At 36.7% G+C, this 16,580-nt stretch overlaps 1 protein-coding gene across 2 annotated transcripts in view; it reads left to right on the top strand.

Annotated features, from left to right (window-relative positions):
* The window catches only part of LOC129269027 (DNA polymerase delta subunit 2-like), a 22,408-nt gene extending 5,853 nt beyond the window's left edge, over positions 1-16,555 (top strand). For both annotated transcript variants that reach the window (XM_064105214.1, XM_064105215.1), the window contains exons 3-11: positions 2,507-2,628; positions 4,672-4,795; positions 5,353-5,467; positions 6,363-6,558; positions 7,300-7,380; positions 10,194-10,351; positions 11,062-11,189; positions 12,529-12,630; positions 13,759-16,555. In XM_064105214.1, the coding sequence (XP_063961284.1) occupies positions 2,507-2,628; positions 4,672-4,795; positions 5,353-5,467; positions 6,363-6,558; positions 7,300-7,380; positions 10,194-10,351; positions 11,062-11,189; positions 12,529-12,630; positions 13,759-13,889 (1,157 nt within the window). In that variant the 3' untranslated portion in view covers positions 13,890-16,555. The remainder of the gene's footprint in view (positions 1-2,506; positions 2,629-4,671; positions 4,796-5,352; positions 5,468-6,362; positions 6,559-7,299; positions 7,381-10,193; positions 10,352-11,061; positions 11,190-12,528; positions 12,631-13,758) is intronic.
* Positions 16,556-16,580: the final 25 nt, after the last annotated feature.

Genomic DNA, 16,580 nt, shown 5'->3' on the forward strand with positions numbered 1-16,580 from the left:
ACAAAATAAAACATAGTTCTACAGTAATACATATAACAAGAAATATAAAGAAAGTATTATACAAATATATGCAAAGCATGAAGAAATATAAAATCTTTAATACTTTTGGGGGTTAATATGAATGCAATAAAATGACATCAACAGAATAGTTTCAACTATTTGTAAAGACTACCGTAAGTAACGGACTATAAACCGCACCCGTGGATTAACCGCACCCCCAACTTTGGACTAAAAAAAAAAAAAAAAAAAAATCCTCACATTATATTTGAGGTACGAAGAAACAAGAACTAAGTTAAAGATTTCAAAGTATCCAAAGAGATTACCGGTATGCGGAAATCTGCTGTTCTTGATCAATTCATCTACAATGTTTGCAAGAAAGAAAGGTCCCGACAATATTAGCCACTTACACACTCACTCACCTCACAGTCACAGTGTACACACACACAGCACTGCCGTTCTTGTACATTGCCAACTACGATACGGTACCAGTACATCTTATCAAATAATGATCTGTGTCTTTCCCGCCGTAGGAGGAAGAAACATTCACATTTCTTGCATCACAAACTCACAATCACTTTCAGAATTTGTCTAGCATTCGATGTCTTAGCATGAATTTTGGATACGGGATTACAGGAAGGTTCAAGAGATAAAGAAATTGGCATTTTTTACAGTTGTTTTGACGGCTTCGTGCCGTCTCTCTCGTTGCGTGGTGTACATGGTATCTTATGAAAAGCAAACGGGAAAGAAAAAATAAGCTGGCGCGAAACGGGACTTTGGAGGGGATCGAGGGTTAAAATGAATAGCGCCAGCTTAAGTCGCACTATAACCACAATACAACGCAAGCTAGCTCAGCTAACTCAACTCTCGCGCTCGCTCGCTCAGCTGTGACAAAATATTACCGAGTATGCTTGGCTTCTCTTTGAACTTAGCCGGGGGCCGATTGCACGAAAGGGTCTTTGCAAGGACCGTCTTTCGTGTCGCCCATTTTTTATGATGCGCCATGTGAAACGCATTTCAATTATATTATCTGCAAACATATTTTATTCGTCCGTTAAAATAAACAAAATATTTGTTTATAAAATGATATGATATCTCACAAAATTGTATAAAATTTGATTTAAAAGTAAGCTTACGAATTGTATTTGTTTATCATAAATTTCGGAAACACCCCGCTTATAGCGCATCATAAAAGATGGGCGACACGAAAGACGGTCCTTGGAAAGACCCTTTCGTGCAATCGGCCCCAGGGAACTTCGCTGCTTTGAACCAAGAATAAAGTCGAAATTAGTGTCATGAAGGTGGTTGCGTTTGTTATAATCGCTTCTCATTACCCGCGGCTCATACCCCTCTAAACGACATTGCCCTGGGCGGCTACGCCCGGCCACTCGATGTGTTGTGAATTGGCAGACGTCTTACATGTTCGGGAGGGGTTACGACGGCCTGGCTCAGACCCGTCACCGTGGATAAACCGCACCCCCGACTTTTGCTTCTATCCCGCCGAGTAAAAGGTGCGGTTAATAGACCGTTACTTACGGTATGAGTAATTGCAGAAATTTCAAAATTTGCTTAAAAGATAGTAAACGAGAAAGCGGAAGGGAAGAATTTGTGATGTTAATGAAATGGATTGGATAAATTTGACTGAAGAGGATACTTGGATAGTTTAATAGCAACATATTTGCATTGAAATTGTCATTTTGCATCAATAGTAATCGAATGAATGTGGGTTACAGGGGCCACTTAATTTTCTCCCCGTAATTTCTTTATCTATAAAAAAAAATTGCTTGACATGTTTTCTCTTTTTATTCAGTTTGTGGAAGTAAATTATTTTTTAATTTATACTGAATACAATTTAAATATGACTGGTCTGTAATTTAGGGTCTTTGCAGGCTATGGACATTGGTTCACTTACATTTTGTGCGGGATATGTACGTTGATCCGAACTTAGCATTTTTTTTTCATGAGGTATAAACTGTTCAAACATCGGAATGTACTACATGTTTGCATGACCCCTCTACCTACAAGAAATGCTGTTTAAAAGTAAAAGAAAGTAGTTGTAACAAACAATTATTTCATGAGAAAATCTCTTAAATCAGAGTTAATTGTTATCTAAATCAGGTACATTAATGCAAACTTATCTTTGTGAAATCACAAAATCTTAGCTGAAAACCGCTACGTCTGTTGATTGCTAAGTAACACAGAAAAGCATATGTGGGACAGTGTATTAATAATTGCTTGGAAAAATACCGGACATTTGATGGAATGCTGTGCTTATTTTGCTCATTTCTCAGCAATTACACATTTTCTACCAGAGTCATTTAGCACATATTTTCTATTCATACACGTATACTAACACTTGGGTGGTAATATTATTGGATTCTGTTCGAACTCATTGGGAGATTGTTACCACAACTGGTATTTATCTTTAATGATATTATAGCAGAATCAGTCAATCTCTTATTTCTTATTCTATGATCCATGTTTAATTTCTTATGTTTTTTCTGAACAGGTGAAGACGCTCCTTTATGTCATCTGTATCAGCTGGTTGGTGGTGAGAAACGTATTGTTGTAGGAACACTCTTTAAAAGCATGGAGCTAAAACCAAGCATCCTTAAAGAAATAAGCGAAGATGTAAGTATACTAATAAAAGGACAAATCCACCCCTACAAAACGTGGATTTGAATAAAAAGGGAAAAATCCGACAAGCACAATACTGAAAATTTCATCAAAATCAGATGTTAAATAAGAAAGTTATGACATTTTAAAGTTTCGCTTAATTTCACAAAGTAGTTATATGCACATCCCGGTCGGTATGCAAATGAGGGAACTGATGACATCACTCACTATTTCTTTTTTATTTTATTGTATGAAATATGAAATATTCTAATTTTCTCCTCATTGTCCTGTGAAACAAAGTTCAAAGTTTTATTTTGCCCTGAACATGTTACCATTTTATGTTTAACATTTTATGGTTCAGTCAAGTTGTTCTTTATTGTCAAATCTGTAAAAATTGAAATATTGTATTATAATTGAAACAAAAAACAACAAAAGAAATAGTGAGTGAGGGACATCATCGATTCTCTCATTTGCATGTGACTAAATTGTGCATATAACTATTTTGTGAAAAATAAGAGAAACTTTTGAATGTCATAACTTTCTTATTTTACATCCGATTTTGATGAAACCTTCAGCATTATGCTTGTCTGATTTTTCTCTATTGCTTCAAATCAACATTTTTCTGAGGTGGACTTGACCTTTAAGCTCTTACTATTCACTTCAAGTAAAAAACAGGATGGTAATGTATGATGAGGATATTTTCTTTTTGATATAACACATTTTCTTCACTTTCCTCTCTCCAAAACTATTTTCATTCTATGCTGGACTCACTCTGTAAAGAAATGTGAACATTAAAGATCACAAAAATCAATATTTGAATAGGCTTTCCAGATATTTTTTATTTTTTCATATCAAAAGCATTACTGGTTAATAATGTACCATCTTTCAAAAAGCACATTTATATACAAGTTATACCAAATGGTATTGTATTTGGTTGTATTTTTGAATGTCGAATATTTATTTACAAGTGGATCTTGATATCATGGGGCAGATTAATTCATGAAAACAAAAAAGGTGGGTACTTTGAAAGGCTAGTTAAGCAAAATGAACATCTCTCACTGCTTAAGGATTATCTCCATAAAAATGATAATAACTCAGTTCCTGTATAGCGCATATCACATTATGTCATAACGTCCCTATTCGCTTCCAAAGGACTCATTATTATTATTTGTTTTGGCGTCACCTGTCCCTGGGAGGCGAAAAGCGAACTGAATCACTGTAACTTGCAGGTCTTTCCTCCCGATATAACTGATTGGGGGAGTGCAGGTGGACCACTACACTAGGGTTTCCCCGTACTCTTCTACGAATAGTGCAATGGGTTCTTATCATGCAAAGGTGGTGACTCCTCTACACGGCACCTCCATTTAACATCCTATCTGAGGGACGGAGTGTTTTCCACTGTAACATAGCCTGCATCTATGGAACAGGGGAAAGATGTTTACACACAATGCACTGGCTTCAGTCATCTGCCCGAGGTGGTCTCAAACCCACGATCTTTGGTTCGACAGGCAGACGCTTTACCGATGGAGCCATCTTTGCTCTCTTGGCTTTAGCCCCGCAGCCTTTTACAGCGCATTGGCATTTCAAGGAATAAATTCCTGCCAGTTACCCATTCATCTCACCTGGGTTGAGTGCAGCACAATGTGGATGAATTTCTTGCTGAAGGAAATTACGCCATGGCTGGGATTTGAACCCATGACACTGTTTCAAAGTCAGAAGACTAATCCACTTGGCCACAATGCTCCATCCACATTAATTAGTTGTGATTGTTGATTGCTCTTCAAATCGGTTGTAACAGAATTCTTAGTTACTTGAATCTTAAATCTTGAAGAAGTACTCTCCCAAAAGCGTACACGCTGTCCTGGAGAGGGTTGTGCTGTGTCAGGTGCTGCCAGTGCTTCAGGTGATGTGGTGATCCTGTGGTGGTATTCTTGGTGCACTATATACAGTTACCCTCTTTCTGAGAAACTTGATTTGTATGATTTATGCGCTATGCTTCTCCTGGTTAAAAAGTACCAATCTGTGAGAGAAATGTTTTGTTTGCTATTTCAATTTCAGCGTAATCTAACACCCCAGCCCAAAAGAGAAAGGTTCTTCTCCGATTCTGACTTTCTGGTTCTAGAAGATGAACTTCAGAGGGTAGTCCTGACTGGAAATATTGATGCACAGACGGCTATTACAGGTAAAGAAAAATATGAAGGTCCTTGGTTTATTTTTCAATTATTTGAAATCAAATCAACATACAGATCATAAGTGAATGAAAATCACGAATGCATTTTGATGATCAAGATGCCCCTGTCCTGAAAGCAAAGGCTTGATAAGTGGTTCACCCAATACACTACAAAATGTATGTTTTTGGAACCATACAAAATAACACATAAAACTAAAAACTTACGGTTTTGACTGAGAAGAAGTTACAAAGTGCATATGTTTCATGTGTTTCATTTTTTTTTTTTTTTTTTTTTTGTCAGGTTATAGAAGTAGAAGTCCAGACTTACCCCCAAAATCACAAAATCTTTGTGTTTATATTTATATTCACAGTGCATTTTAGTACCATAAAAAGCATTTAAATCCAACTGTTTGCAAGGAATACAGCATTGTAGTTATTATTTATGATAAAACCAGTTATTTTCCCTTATCTACTTTTTGTATGAAAAGTATTTAAGGATTTAATTTTGAAAATTATCTGTTTAAGTTTTAAAACCATGACATTACATTATCCTTGTCTTTACCATCTAGGTGTCGTGCTAGCAGTGAAAGGATTTGAGAATGACGATGGCAAGTTTGAGGTGGAGGATATGTGCTATGTGGATTTACCGAGCATTGAGGAATATCCGCCACTAGATGATGATCGGTATGAAATAGAAATACTTTAAATGCAAATAAAAGACACTTGAAAATTGTGACATTTGTATAATAACAAATAATAGATAATATACATTCATACAAATATCAACAAGTGCAGATAATTGAAATGCAGGGGCCAGCTATCATAAGCAAAATGCTTGAAAGAATAGCAGCCAGCATTGTACTGCATGCATGCAAAATCTTCTCCAATTAAAACCAAATTCATAAAATGTCAAATGACAAGGATATATTTTTAGGTGTCATATGAAACAAATCATGAATTTTTTTTTTCATGCGTGCATTGGACAGAATATATATTTCGGTGAAAGATGAAATGATCCATTCGACTCTACTACGTATGAAGTATTCTGTCCAATGCACTCATAAGGATTCATTATTCAGACCTGCCAACCAGTACGTTTTTGGCGTATTTAGTACGTTTTTGCAACCAAAATATGGCAGTACGTTTTTTCTTTAAAAAATTTAAAAAATATGTTTTTGTATAAAAAAAAATTTATTATTATTTTTTTACAAAATCGTAATTTATTGAGAAAAATCATCTCTATATGTCTCTATTTCATAAAACTTACACAAATATGGTTATTAGATCAATGTAATTTCAGGTAACTTGTTTTTTTTTCAATCATTTTGTTAAAACCAGGGTGAGATATACACATGTTTAAATGTTTGTTTTTTCATCTGCAAGAGCAGTGCGCATTTTAGCTTGCATGCAGCTTGAGCCCTACGATGAGCGAGTGCGCCACGCATTTTATTATGAAATACACTTTTTTTGGGGGAAAAATACAGTTTTTTTTAATCACAGGATACAATTTTTCATTCCCAGAGGTTGGCAGGTCTGATTATTTGTGTATTATAGCCTGATCTGTTCTGTATCCACCCAGGTATCTCATCTTGATGTCGGGTCTAGGCATTGGTAGTGATCAAACCGATCCGATGAGTCTCCAGCTAATGGTCGACATCATCACCGGTCAGCTCGGGACAGCTGACCAACAGAAGATGTTCTCCAAGGTTGTGAGGGTCATCATTGCTGGTAACAGCCTCAGCGAAAGTACTAGGGATAGAGATGTTCTCACTACGGTATGTACACATATGTGACAATTTGATTTGTTGAAGTCAACACGTTTATTAATGATTTATGAAAATAAGCAGTAAAAGAAAATGAGATAAAGTATATTTATCTTGCTCAATACCAACATATAGATACCAAATAAATAGATGTAGTATAGACATCAATATTTGTCACATTTTTTTTTCGGGCAACAGCAAAGTTTATATCAAAAGGCAATACTCATACCACAAAATATTTGAATAATATTTGGCAGTTTTTATCCTATGTTTGTTTACATACTCAATTTGAGATTGTATTGAAAATGATGCATATGAATGGTTACTAGTACATACGTTGTGATAGAGATATTCTACAGCTATACATGTATGATTTGATTTTGGGAAATCGTATAATACTTCAAATGATTTCTCTTTGTCTTCTCTTCTATAACAGGGGGGGGGGGCGTTTCATAAAGCTGTTCATAAGTTAAAAGCGACTTTAAGGAACGATTGGTGATCCTTGTGGTAAATGGTATTCACCGAAATGCTCATTGGTGATGGTTTTGCGCGTAAGAAAGGATCACCAGTCGTTCTTAAAGTCGCTCTTAATTTACCAACATCTTTATGAAGCACCCACCTGTAATGCTTTCAAATTATCATAACTTGAGCAGTTCACATATAAAGTAAAAATGAAGAAAAATCGGTTCAGATGCAGAAAACAGTTGTATTTGCCATTTTAGTGACATGTTTTAATTTTTTTTTCATTTCCAGGCCAAATATTTAACAAGGAAATCTCAAGCAGGGACTGTAGAAGCTATTAAAACCCTGGACCACTTATTAGTACAACTAACGGTAAGATATGAAATTTCTGTCTTAGCTTGACCTTTGATATCATTTCATATTCACAGCAGCAGTAGCTCTATTGTTCCGAAGTCTGAACAATCAGACTTTAATCCTGTTCGATTATGTGGAAGAGGTTTATCATGGCTATGGATGAGAGTAAAGAGTTAAACCATTTGTCACACACGATGATACAAACGTAGGAGAACGTTTCTGTTTGTACCATCGTATGACAACTGCTATAGCTCTTCACTCTCAGTTGTCACGCGATGATACAAACGTAGGAGAACATTTCTGTTTGTACCATCGTGTGGCAACTGGTTCAACTCTTCACTCTCAGTTGTCACACGATGATACAAACGTAGGAGAACAACGTTTCTGTTTGTACCATCGTGTGACAACTGGTTCAACTCTTCACTCTCAGTTGTCACACGATGATACAAACGTAGGAGAACAACGTTTCTGTTTGTACCATCGTGTGGCAACTGGTTCAACTCTTCACTCTCAGTTGTCACACGATGATACAAACGTAGGAGAACAATGTTTCTGTTTGTACCATTGTGTGGCAACTGGTTCAACTCTTCACTCTCAGTTGTCACACGATGATACAAACGTAGGAGAACAACGTTTCTGTTTGTACCATCGTGTGGCAACTGGTTCAACTCTTTACTCTCAGTTGTCACACAATGATACAAACGTAGGAGAACAATGTTTCTGTTTGTACCATTGTGTGGCAACTGGTTCAACGCTTTACTCTCAGTTGTCACACGATGATACAAACGTAGGAGAACAATGTTTCTGTTTGTACCATTGTGTGGCAACTGGTTCAACTCTTTACTCTCAGTTGTCACACAATGATACAAACGTAGGAGAACAATGTTTCTGTTTGTACCATCGTGTGGCAACTGGTTCAACTCTTTACTCTCAGTTGTCACACAATGATACAAACGTAGGAGAACAATGTTTCTGTTTGTACCATTGTGTGGCAACTGGTTCAACTCTTTACTCTCAGTTGTCACACGATGATACAAACGTAGGAGAACAACGTTTCTGTTTGTACCATCGTGTGGCAACTGGTTCAACGCTTTACTCTCAGTTGTCACACGATGATACAAACGTAGGAGAACAATGTTTCTGTTTGTACCATCGTGTGGCAACTGGTTCAACTCTTTACTCTCAGTTGTCACACGATGATACAAACGTAGGAGAACAACGTTTCTGTTTGTACCATCGTGTGGCAACTGGTTCAACTCTTTACTCTCAGTTGTCACACGATGATACAAACGTAGGAGAACAACGTTTCTGTTTGTACCATCGTGTGGCAACTGGTTCAACTCTTTACTCTCAGTTGTCACACAATGATACAAACGTAGGAGAACAATGTTTCTGTTTGTACCATTGTGTGGCAACTGGTTCAACGCTTTACTCTCAGTTGTCACACAATGATACAAACGTAGGAGAACAATGTTTCTGTTTGTACCATTGTGTGGCAACTGGTTCAACTCTTTACTCTCAGTTGTCACACAATGATACAAACGTAGGAGAACAATGTTTCTGTTTGTACCATTGTGTGGCAACTGGTTCAACGCTTTACTCTCAGTTGTCACACAATGATACAAACGTAGGAGAACAATGTTTCTGTTTGTACCATTGTGCGGCAACTGGTTCAACTCTTTACTCTCAGTTGTCACACGATGATACAAACGTAGGAGAACAACGTTTCTGTTTGTACCATCGTGTGGCAACTGGTTCAACTCTTCACTCTCAGTTGTCACACAATGATTCAAACGTAGGAGAACAATGTTTCTGTTTGTACCATCGTATGACAACTGGTTCAACTCTTTACTCTCAGTTGTCACACAATGATACAAACGTAGGAGAACAACGTTTCTGTTTGTACCATCGTGTGGCAACTGGTTCAACTCTTCACTCTCAGTTGTCACACGATGATACAAACGTAGGAGAACAACGTTTCTGTTTGTACCATTGTGTGGCAACTGGTTCAACGCTTTACTCTCAGTTGTCACACGATGATACAAACGTAGGAGAACAACGTTTCTGTTTGTACCATCGTGTGGCAACTGGTTCAACTCTTCACTCTCAGTTGTCACACGATGATACAAACGTAGGAGAACAACGTTTCTGTTTGTACCATCGTGTGGCAACTGGTTCAACTCTTCACTCTCAGTTGTCACACGATGATACAAACGTAGGAGAACAACGTTTCTGTTTGTACCATCGTTTGACAACTTGTTCAACTCTTCAATCTCATTATCCTCTTCTTTATTATCATAGTATCAATAGTCTAGGACCATGTTATATTCAGGGCTTCAATAAATCCAAAGTTATCTGATGCTTATGTAATTGGATTCCCTGTTAATTGGCCACAACACCCTTTTTTCTTGTGCTGTGTGCCCTTTTTAATTTTTCCCATTTGTGCTGTCATGTAGAATTTCACCCCATAAGAAACGGCTTTGTCCCCAAAATATTGAAATTTGAGGTGTAAGAACTGATCTAGATTCTGATTCATCAAGGAAAATTACAAACAGGGATGTAAGACTTCCAGATTTCAAAACATTGGAAATATTTCAGGGTGTTTTATGTGACATAATTATTTATTGAGACATTATTTAGGGCTTTATTTGAATCAGCCCCCCCCCCAGTCTTTTTAGGGTTAAGATAAAATGATTTAATTATTGAGTCTTTGAGTCTTCAATATGCATTACATCATGCATCAAACAGTGACTGTAGCCCCTGCTATGACTTTAATTTGTGTGCAGCTTGATTGAGTAGATGTACTTTATTGTTTTTCCTTCTGACTGTAGAGTTGCATTCCGGTAGATCTAATGGCAGGCGATTTCGATCCAGCCAATTCTAGTCTTCCTCAGCAGCCGTTTCATCGATGCATGTTCCCACAATCCAGCGTCTATTCTACGTTCAACTCCGTCACCAACCCTTATGAGGCGAAGATTGCAGGAATGAGGTAAGCCATGGAGCTGGGTCCCGTAATAACAGAGGTTTGGAATAGATTATCTACATGAAAGGACAATTCTGATTGGTTACAAGAACGGTGTTTTGGGCAAAATATGCATAGAACAATGATCTTGATTGGTCATTGTGATTTAACGATTGTTTGCATAGCTTGGTGTAACAGTGCTTTGAAATTTCTTTCAATATCACAAAGGGGCTTGATAGACTGGCCTGTCCGTAGAATTTAAAAAGTGAATTGAATCTAACATGTGTTTAATCGGGCTGTGTTGAAGTACCTGTTCATACAGTATCGAGACAGATCTGAACTACATGTAGTGGTGGTGGTGATGATGATGATGATTGTGATGGTGATGACGGTGATGATGGTGATGATGATGATTATGATGATGATGGTGATGATGATTATGATGATGATAATTATGTTGTTGATGATGATGACGATGATGATGATGATAATTATGTTGTTGATGATGACGATGATGATGATGGTGGTGGTGGTGGTGGTGGTGGTGATGATGGTTATAGGATGATGATTTTGAAGGTAATGATGATGATCATCATCATGATAATAGTGATGATGATGATGGTGGTAGTGACGATTGTGGTGGTATTGATGATGATAATGGCGATGATGATGCTAATGACATCAATGATGGTGTCAATAAACCGGTGATTAACTCTAGAATAACTTTATTTTTTCAGAGTGCTTGGTTCATCAGGTCAGAATGTAAGAGACATCTATCAGTTTACAACCATGGACGATAGACTTGCAATCCTAGAGCAAACCTTGAAATACGGTCACATTGCTCCATCAGCCCCTGATACTTTAGGTAAGTATGCATACCGCTTTCTCAAGTCATATAAAATTATCTTAATCTTTATCATCCCCATCATCATCATCATCGTCTTCATCCCCATCATCATCGTCATCATCATCCCCTTCATCATCATCATCTCCATCATCATTACCATCATCAATATCATCACCATCATCATCATTATCATCATCTTCAGCATCATCATCATCTTCATCTTAACCATCATCATTATCATCATCATCTTCATCATCATTACCATCCCCATCATCGTCATTGTCATCATCCTCATCATCATATTACTATGGAAACCAATACATTATCATTGTTCAGAATATAATATTGCTAAAGCACTAGATTAGTTTAATAATCCTATGAATGATATAGAAGTAATATTGTCCTCTCATACAGTTTAGTCCCTATTAAAGGACAAGTCCACCCCAACAAAACTTGATTGGAATCAAAAGAGAAAAATCTAACAAGCACAACACTCAAAATTTCATCAAAATCAGATGTAAAATAAGAAAGTTATGACATCTTTAAGTTTCACTTATTAAATTTCACGAAATAGTTATATGCACATCCCGGTCGGTATGCATATGAGGGAACTGATGACATCACTCACTCACTATTCTTTTGTATTTCATTATATGAAATATTCTAATTTTCTCGTCATTGTACTGTGAAACAAAGTTTTATTTTGCCCTGAACGTGTGAAATTACCATTGTTTAACATTTTATGGTTCTGTCAAGTTGGTCCTTATTGTCAAATCTGTAAAAATTGAAATATTGTATAATTCAAACAATAAAATACAAAAGAAATAGTGAGTGAGGGACATCATTGATTCTCTCATTTGCATGTGACCAAATGGTGCATATAACTATTTTGTGAAAAATAAGCGAAACTTTAATATGTCATAACTTTCTTATTTTACGTCTGACTTTGATAAAATTTTCACCACTATGCTTGTCTGATTTTTCTCTATTGCTTCAAATCAACATTTTTCTGAGGTGGACTTGACCTTTAATTTTAATATGATTATTCATGAGGTGCTTGCGACGTAAATTGTGCATCTATATCTGAATGCTTACAGATTCATTATTACCCCAGTCATTCCCGTACACAATGTATGTACATTTCCCACTCCCTTTGGGAGTATTCCAACCAGTCGCCAGGTGAGGCACTCAACATGCTGGACAGACATGTGGCACAGACTTTCACATCCTACCACGTACTCATTGAGCACCGTGGTGGAGAGTCTACAATGTGAATATTTATCCCTAATTTATGTTTACATATATCACCCTTTCTTGATGTGTAATATATGTAATTCTCAATGTTTCTTGTTGACAGCATGCTATCCGTACTACAACAAAGATCCTTTCATCATTAAAGATTGCCCAGCCATCTACTTCACAGGAAACCAACCAAGATTCCAGACCAAGAAAGTGACAGGTCAGTCTCTGAATATTTTTTTTAATTTTTATGCTAATAATTACAGACCATTCAATAAATAAATTGAATTTAAAATTGATTAAATTGATTAATGGAAACCGAAAACCAAGGAGAGAATCAGTCTCAGAAAAAAAAGTAAAATGGTTGAAAAATTTGATATGTCATCTTGTATTTTCTTTTGGGAACCTAATATTGGCAAACTTGCTTCAAAATGGCTGATATTTTGGACAACCCATTTTCTTTCAGATCGGGTCATGCTTCCTTATTCTGAGTACAACATATATGTCATGGGAAAATATGATTCACACCACATATGTCAAGGTCAGGAGGAAATAATTAGAAATGTGCAAAATAAAGGGGAAAATCTGAACATTTGTGTACAAAATAAATGGAGAGTTGTCCACAAAATCAGTCATTTTGAAGCATGTTTGCCAATTTGAGGATCCCTATATATAGATATTGTTGCAAGACTTTACAAACTTCCATAACTCTCTTATTTTGTGTCAACCAATTTTGATGTAAAATGTTTCAATGGCTCTGTTTATTGTACTCTTTCAAATGAGATTGTTTTTCTCCTTGGTTGTAATTTAAGTTTAAGCAGACCAACTACAATGAAAAAAAAATCCTATGTACTATATTTTATCTCCCATGAAATTAAGACACAAAGCACAAGACAGGTATTTTCAGCATGGTCTCTTTTCATTTCATTTCCTTTACAGTCTTTTCTCCTCTCTCTTCTCTTTCTCTTTCTATCTTGGCTTTGACATCTCTTCATTAAAATAGTTTAATTTGTTTTCTCAATTGCATGGAAATACCCTCGATAAGCCCTCGTGGCTTTGGGTGTTTCCACCATATTTCAATTTGTATGTAGTTTTTTTTTTTTTATATGTATGTGATATAACCTCTCACTTTCTTTCCATTTTTATATATTTTTTTTTTCTGTATGTGATATATTTGTATATATTCTTGTTTGTGATTTGATGATAATGTTTGTTTTTAATTGAATATGGAAATAAATGAAATGAAATGAAATGAAATTTTGATTGTGTGCCTCAATTGAGAATATTTCTAGATAGGTGGAGCTATATAAATGCCTCTTATATTTATTTTCCTTCTTAATAATACAAGGTTCAGATGATGAAGAGGTTCTGCTTGTAACTGTTCCTAGTTTCCAAGAGACCAAATCCTGCGTGATAGTCAACCTGAGAACCATGGATTGCCAACCGCTTCTCTTCTCGGCCGATCTCTCATCTAGCTGAAAATCACATCACATTCTATGCCGATTGAGAGGGGTGTTTCACAGAGATTTAAGTGTGACTTAGAGTCGCACGTAAATGTCTAGTTGCGCGTGGTATAAAACCCACCACCGTATTGGTTATATCATGCTAAGATGATGCGCGTTACTGCGTATTCATCATTGAGATTGCGTGTTAAATCATCATGTGCTCGTAGACACTAATACCCCCGTCACACTTATTCGGAATCAGCAGGAATCGAGCAGAACCAGCCGGAATGAAGAACTTTCAAAATTCGTGCCACATTCTGGAGGGAATTTGAAATTTTCACTACTTTTGCAAAAATGTCGTTCGAATACTTAGAACGTCCTTTGATCCCGCCTCGAATGATTCTTGCACATTCCGGGTGTATTGACTGTCGAATGCAGCAGCTCGAATACAGTCGGAACACAGGAAGAATATTAAGAATGCTGTTAGAATGCAGCAAGAATATTTAGAATGCAGTCAGAGAGCAGTCAGAATGCACTTCGAATGTCGTTCGATATTTCTCCACTTCGAATGCACTTCGAAAGATTTGAACATGAGCAAAACATTCGGGCCGGTCACAAGAATGGACCCGAATGTCTGAAATGCACTCAGAATGCAGTCAGAATTTTTAGAATGCGCTTCGAATATCCAGGAATTTTCATTCCGACGGCATTCCGGCTCATTCCGCCTCTAGTGTGACGGGGGTTTAAGCATGACTTGAAGTCATAGTTAAATCTTTGTGAAACTCCCCCCGGATTTAAGTCTTGAAATGACTTTCATCATCCTATTTAACCAAGGTGGGTGTTTCATAAAGCTGCTCGTGAAGTTATGGACAACTTTAAACACAAATGGAACATGTATTTTGGTGCTAGAGTTTAATAGAAACATGGGGATATAATCATGTAGCACAAGAGGGGGTTACCAGTCATTCCTTATCTACAAACAGCTTTATGAAATGGCCCCAAGTGGTTTGGATGTTCCTTAAAGCTGCTCGTATAGTTATGCACAAATTAAACACGAATGGAACGTGTATTTTGGTGCTAAAGTCAGATATGTATGGATTTACCGTGTAGCACAAGAAAGGGTCACCAGTCTGCATAAAGTCATTCGTAACTTTAATACGAGCAGCTTTATGAAAATGAGCCCAGGGTGATGTTTCACAAAGCTCATAAAGTTATGCACGACTTCAAGCATGATTAACATAGGGATGTATCATGTAGCACAAGAAAGGGTCATCATGCTCCTATTAATCCAGTGGTTGAAATCTAAGAGGGGGGGTCACGATAGTTGTCAGCACTGTCAAAGTTGTCAATTGATGGCTTTATAAACAGTCAGAGATCAGTGCTCCTTGGCCGTTCAAACGCAAAGATTTCACAAAAATTGTCCGAGCAGTTATATGCCTGTATGGATGGTTCATGGGCCAGTTATAGAACGACTTATGATAACAGGAGCTTTGTCATTATGGCAGTTACCATGGAAACCTTTATTTTTGATATATGGGCCAAGAACATGAATCTCACCATTGTCCTTGTTTGAGAGGACCTTTACTTTTACATTGAGTACTGCTGTTTAGCCTGAGATAGAGGTACCATTTCATCAAGCTCGCCAGCACTGACAAGTTGTCTTTCTTTGATACCATAGTAGCAGTCACAGTCATACCCCAGTGCTTTTCAGGGCCAACCAAAATCATGGATTTAAGTGAAATTATCAATTGACACTTGTGTCAGTTCTGACATCTGCAATGCACCCAAAGTTGGTTTCTCAAAAAAAAAAAAATATATATATTGTGTGGACCTCAGGATCGGTGAATATCAGTTTGTCTGGGTTTTTTTCGGGGAAACTACGAACTAGCTTATATGGCAAGCCAAAGTATATCTCCACCATTTTTAATCACGTAAAGTGAGTTGAAATACGATGCAGACGTTGGTAAAGATTTTAAAAGTTATATAAAGGTGCTTTTGAAACATCTTAGGCCAAAAAGAAGACACAGTTCTGGGGATTTTTTTTCACAAACGTCACTCGTATGTCATTCATGATGATCAAATGATGTCTTGATTCAAGCACAATGATATTGGGTGCAAGCCGTAATCTTGTGAATTGTCTGCATTTCAGTCTTAATGTACCTTTATTAGTTGTACTTATGCAGTGTTACCAGAAAAGTGCATCAGAAAATTTTTGAATACTTTGCCTCAAAAAGGTTTTTCATCGCTTCATTGGTTAAAACATCTTCCAAGGAAAAGACTGATCGGCCAAGATCCACCATTCAACTTATTTTGAGACAACAACAGAAAAGATTAATTTACAAGTTTGTTTGAAAATGAGTAATGATAGAAATTGTGGATAATTATAGAGTGAAGGGAGGGGGTTCGTTTCCCTTTTTGGTCAAAACCAAATGACCTCTTTTTTATTCATTTTATTTTCAGCTTGTCAATTTTTTCCCAGAAAATGTGCCTCCCTCTCCTACTTTGTGAATCCTTTATCTACCATTGTTTACATCATGAAAAAAAAATCCAATATCTCACGAAAGAGCACCTGCAACCGCCCCTACCCCCAGCCCTTAAACCTTGACCAACATATATGTGTATGTATAATATAGTCTAATGTACTCTTTGTAAAGCTTACTTGTATAATAAAAATTTGCAAAGCAAATTAGAATGATGATATTTCCTTGGTCGTCCATTACATTTG

This window comes from Lytechinus pictus, chromosome 10 (assembly GCF_037042905.1).
Source record: "Lytechinus pictus isolate F3 Inbred chromosome 10, Lp3.0, whole genome shotgun sequence".
Taxonomy (NCBI): Eukaryota; Metazoa; Echinodermata; class Echinoidea; order Temnopleuroida; family Toxopneustidae; genus Lytechinus; species Lytechinus pictus.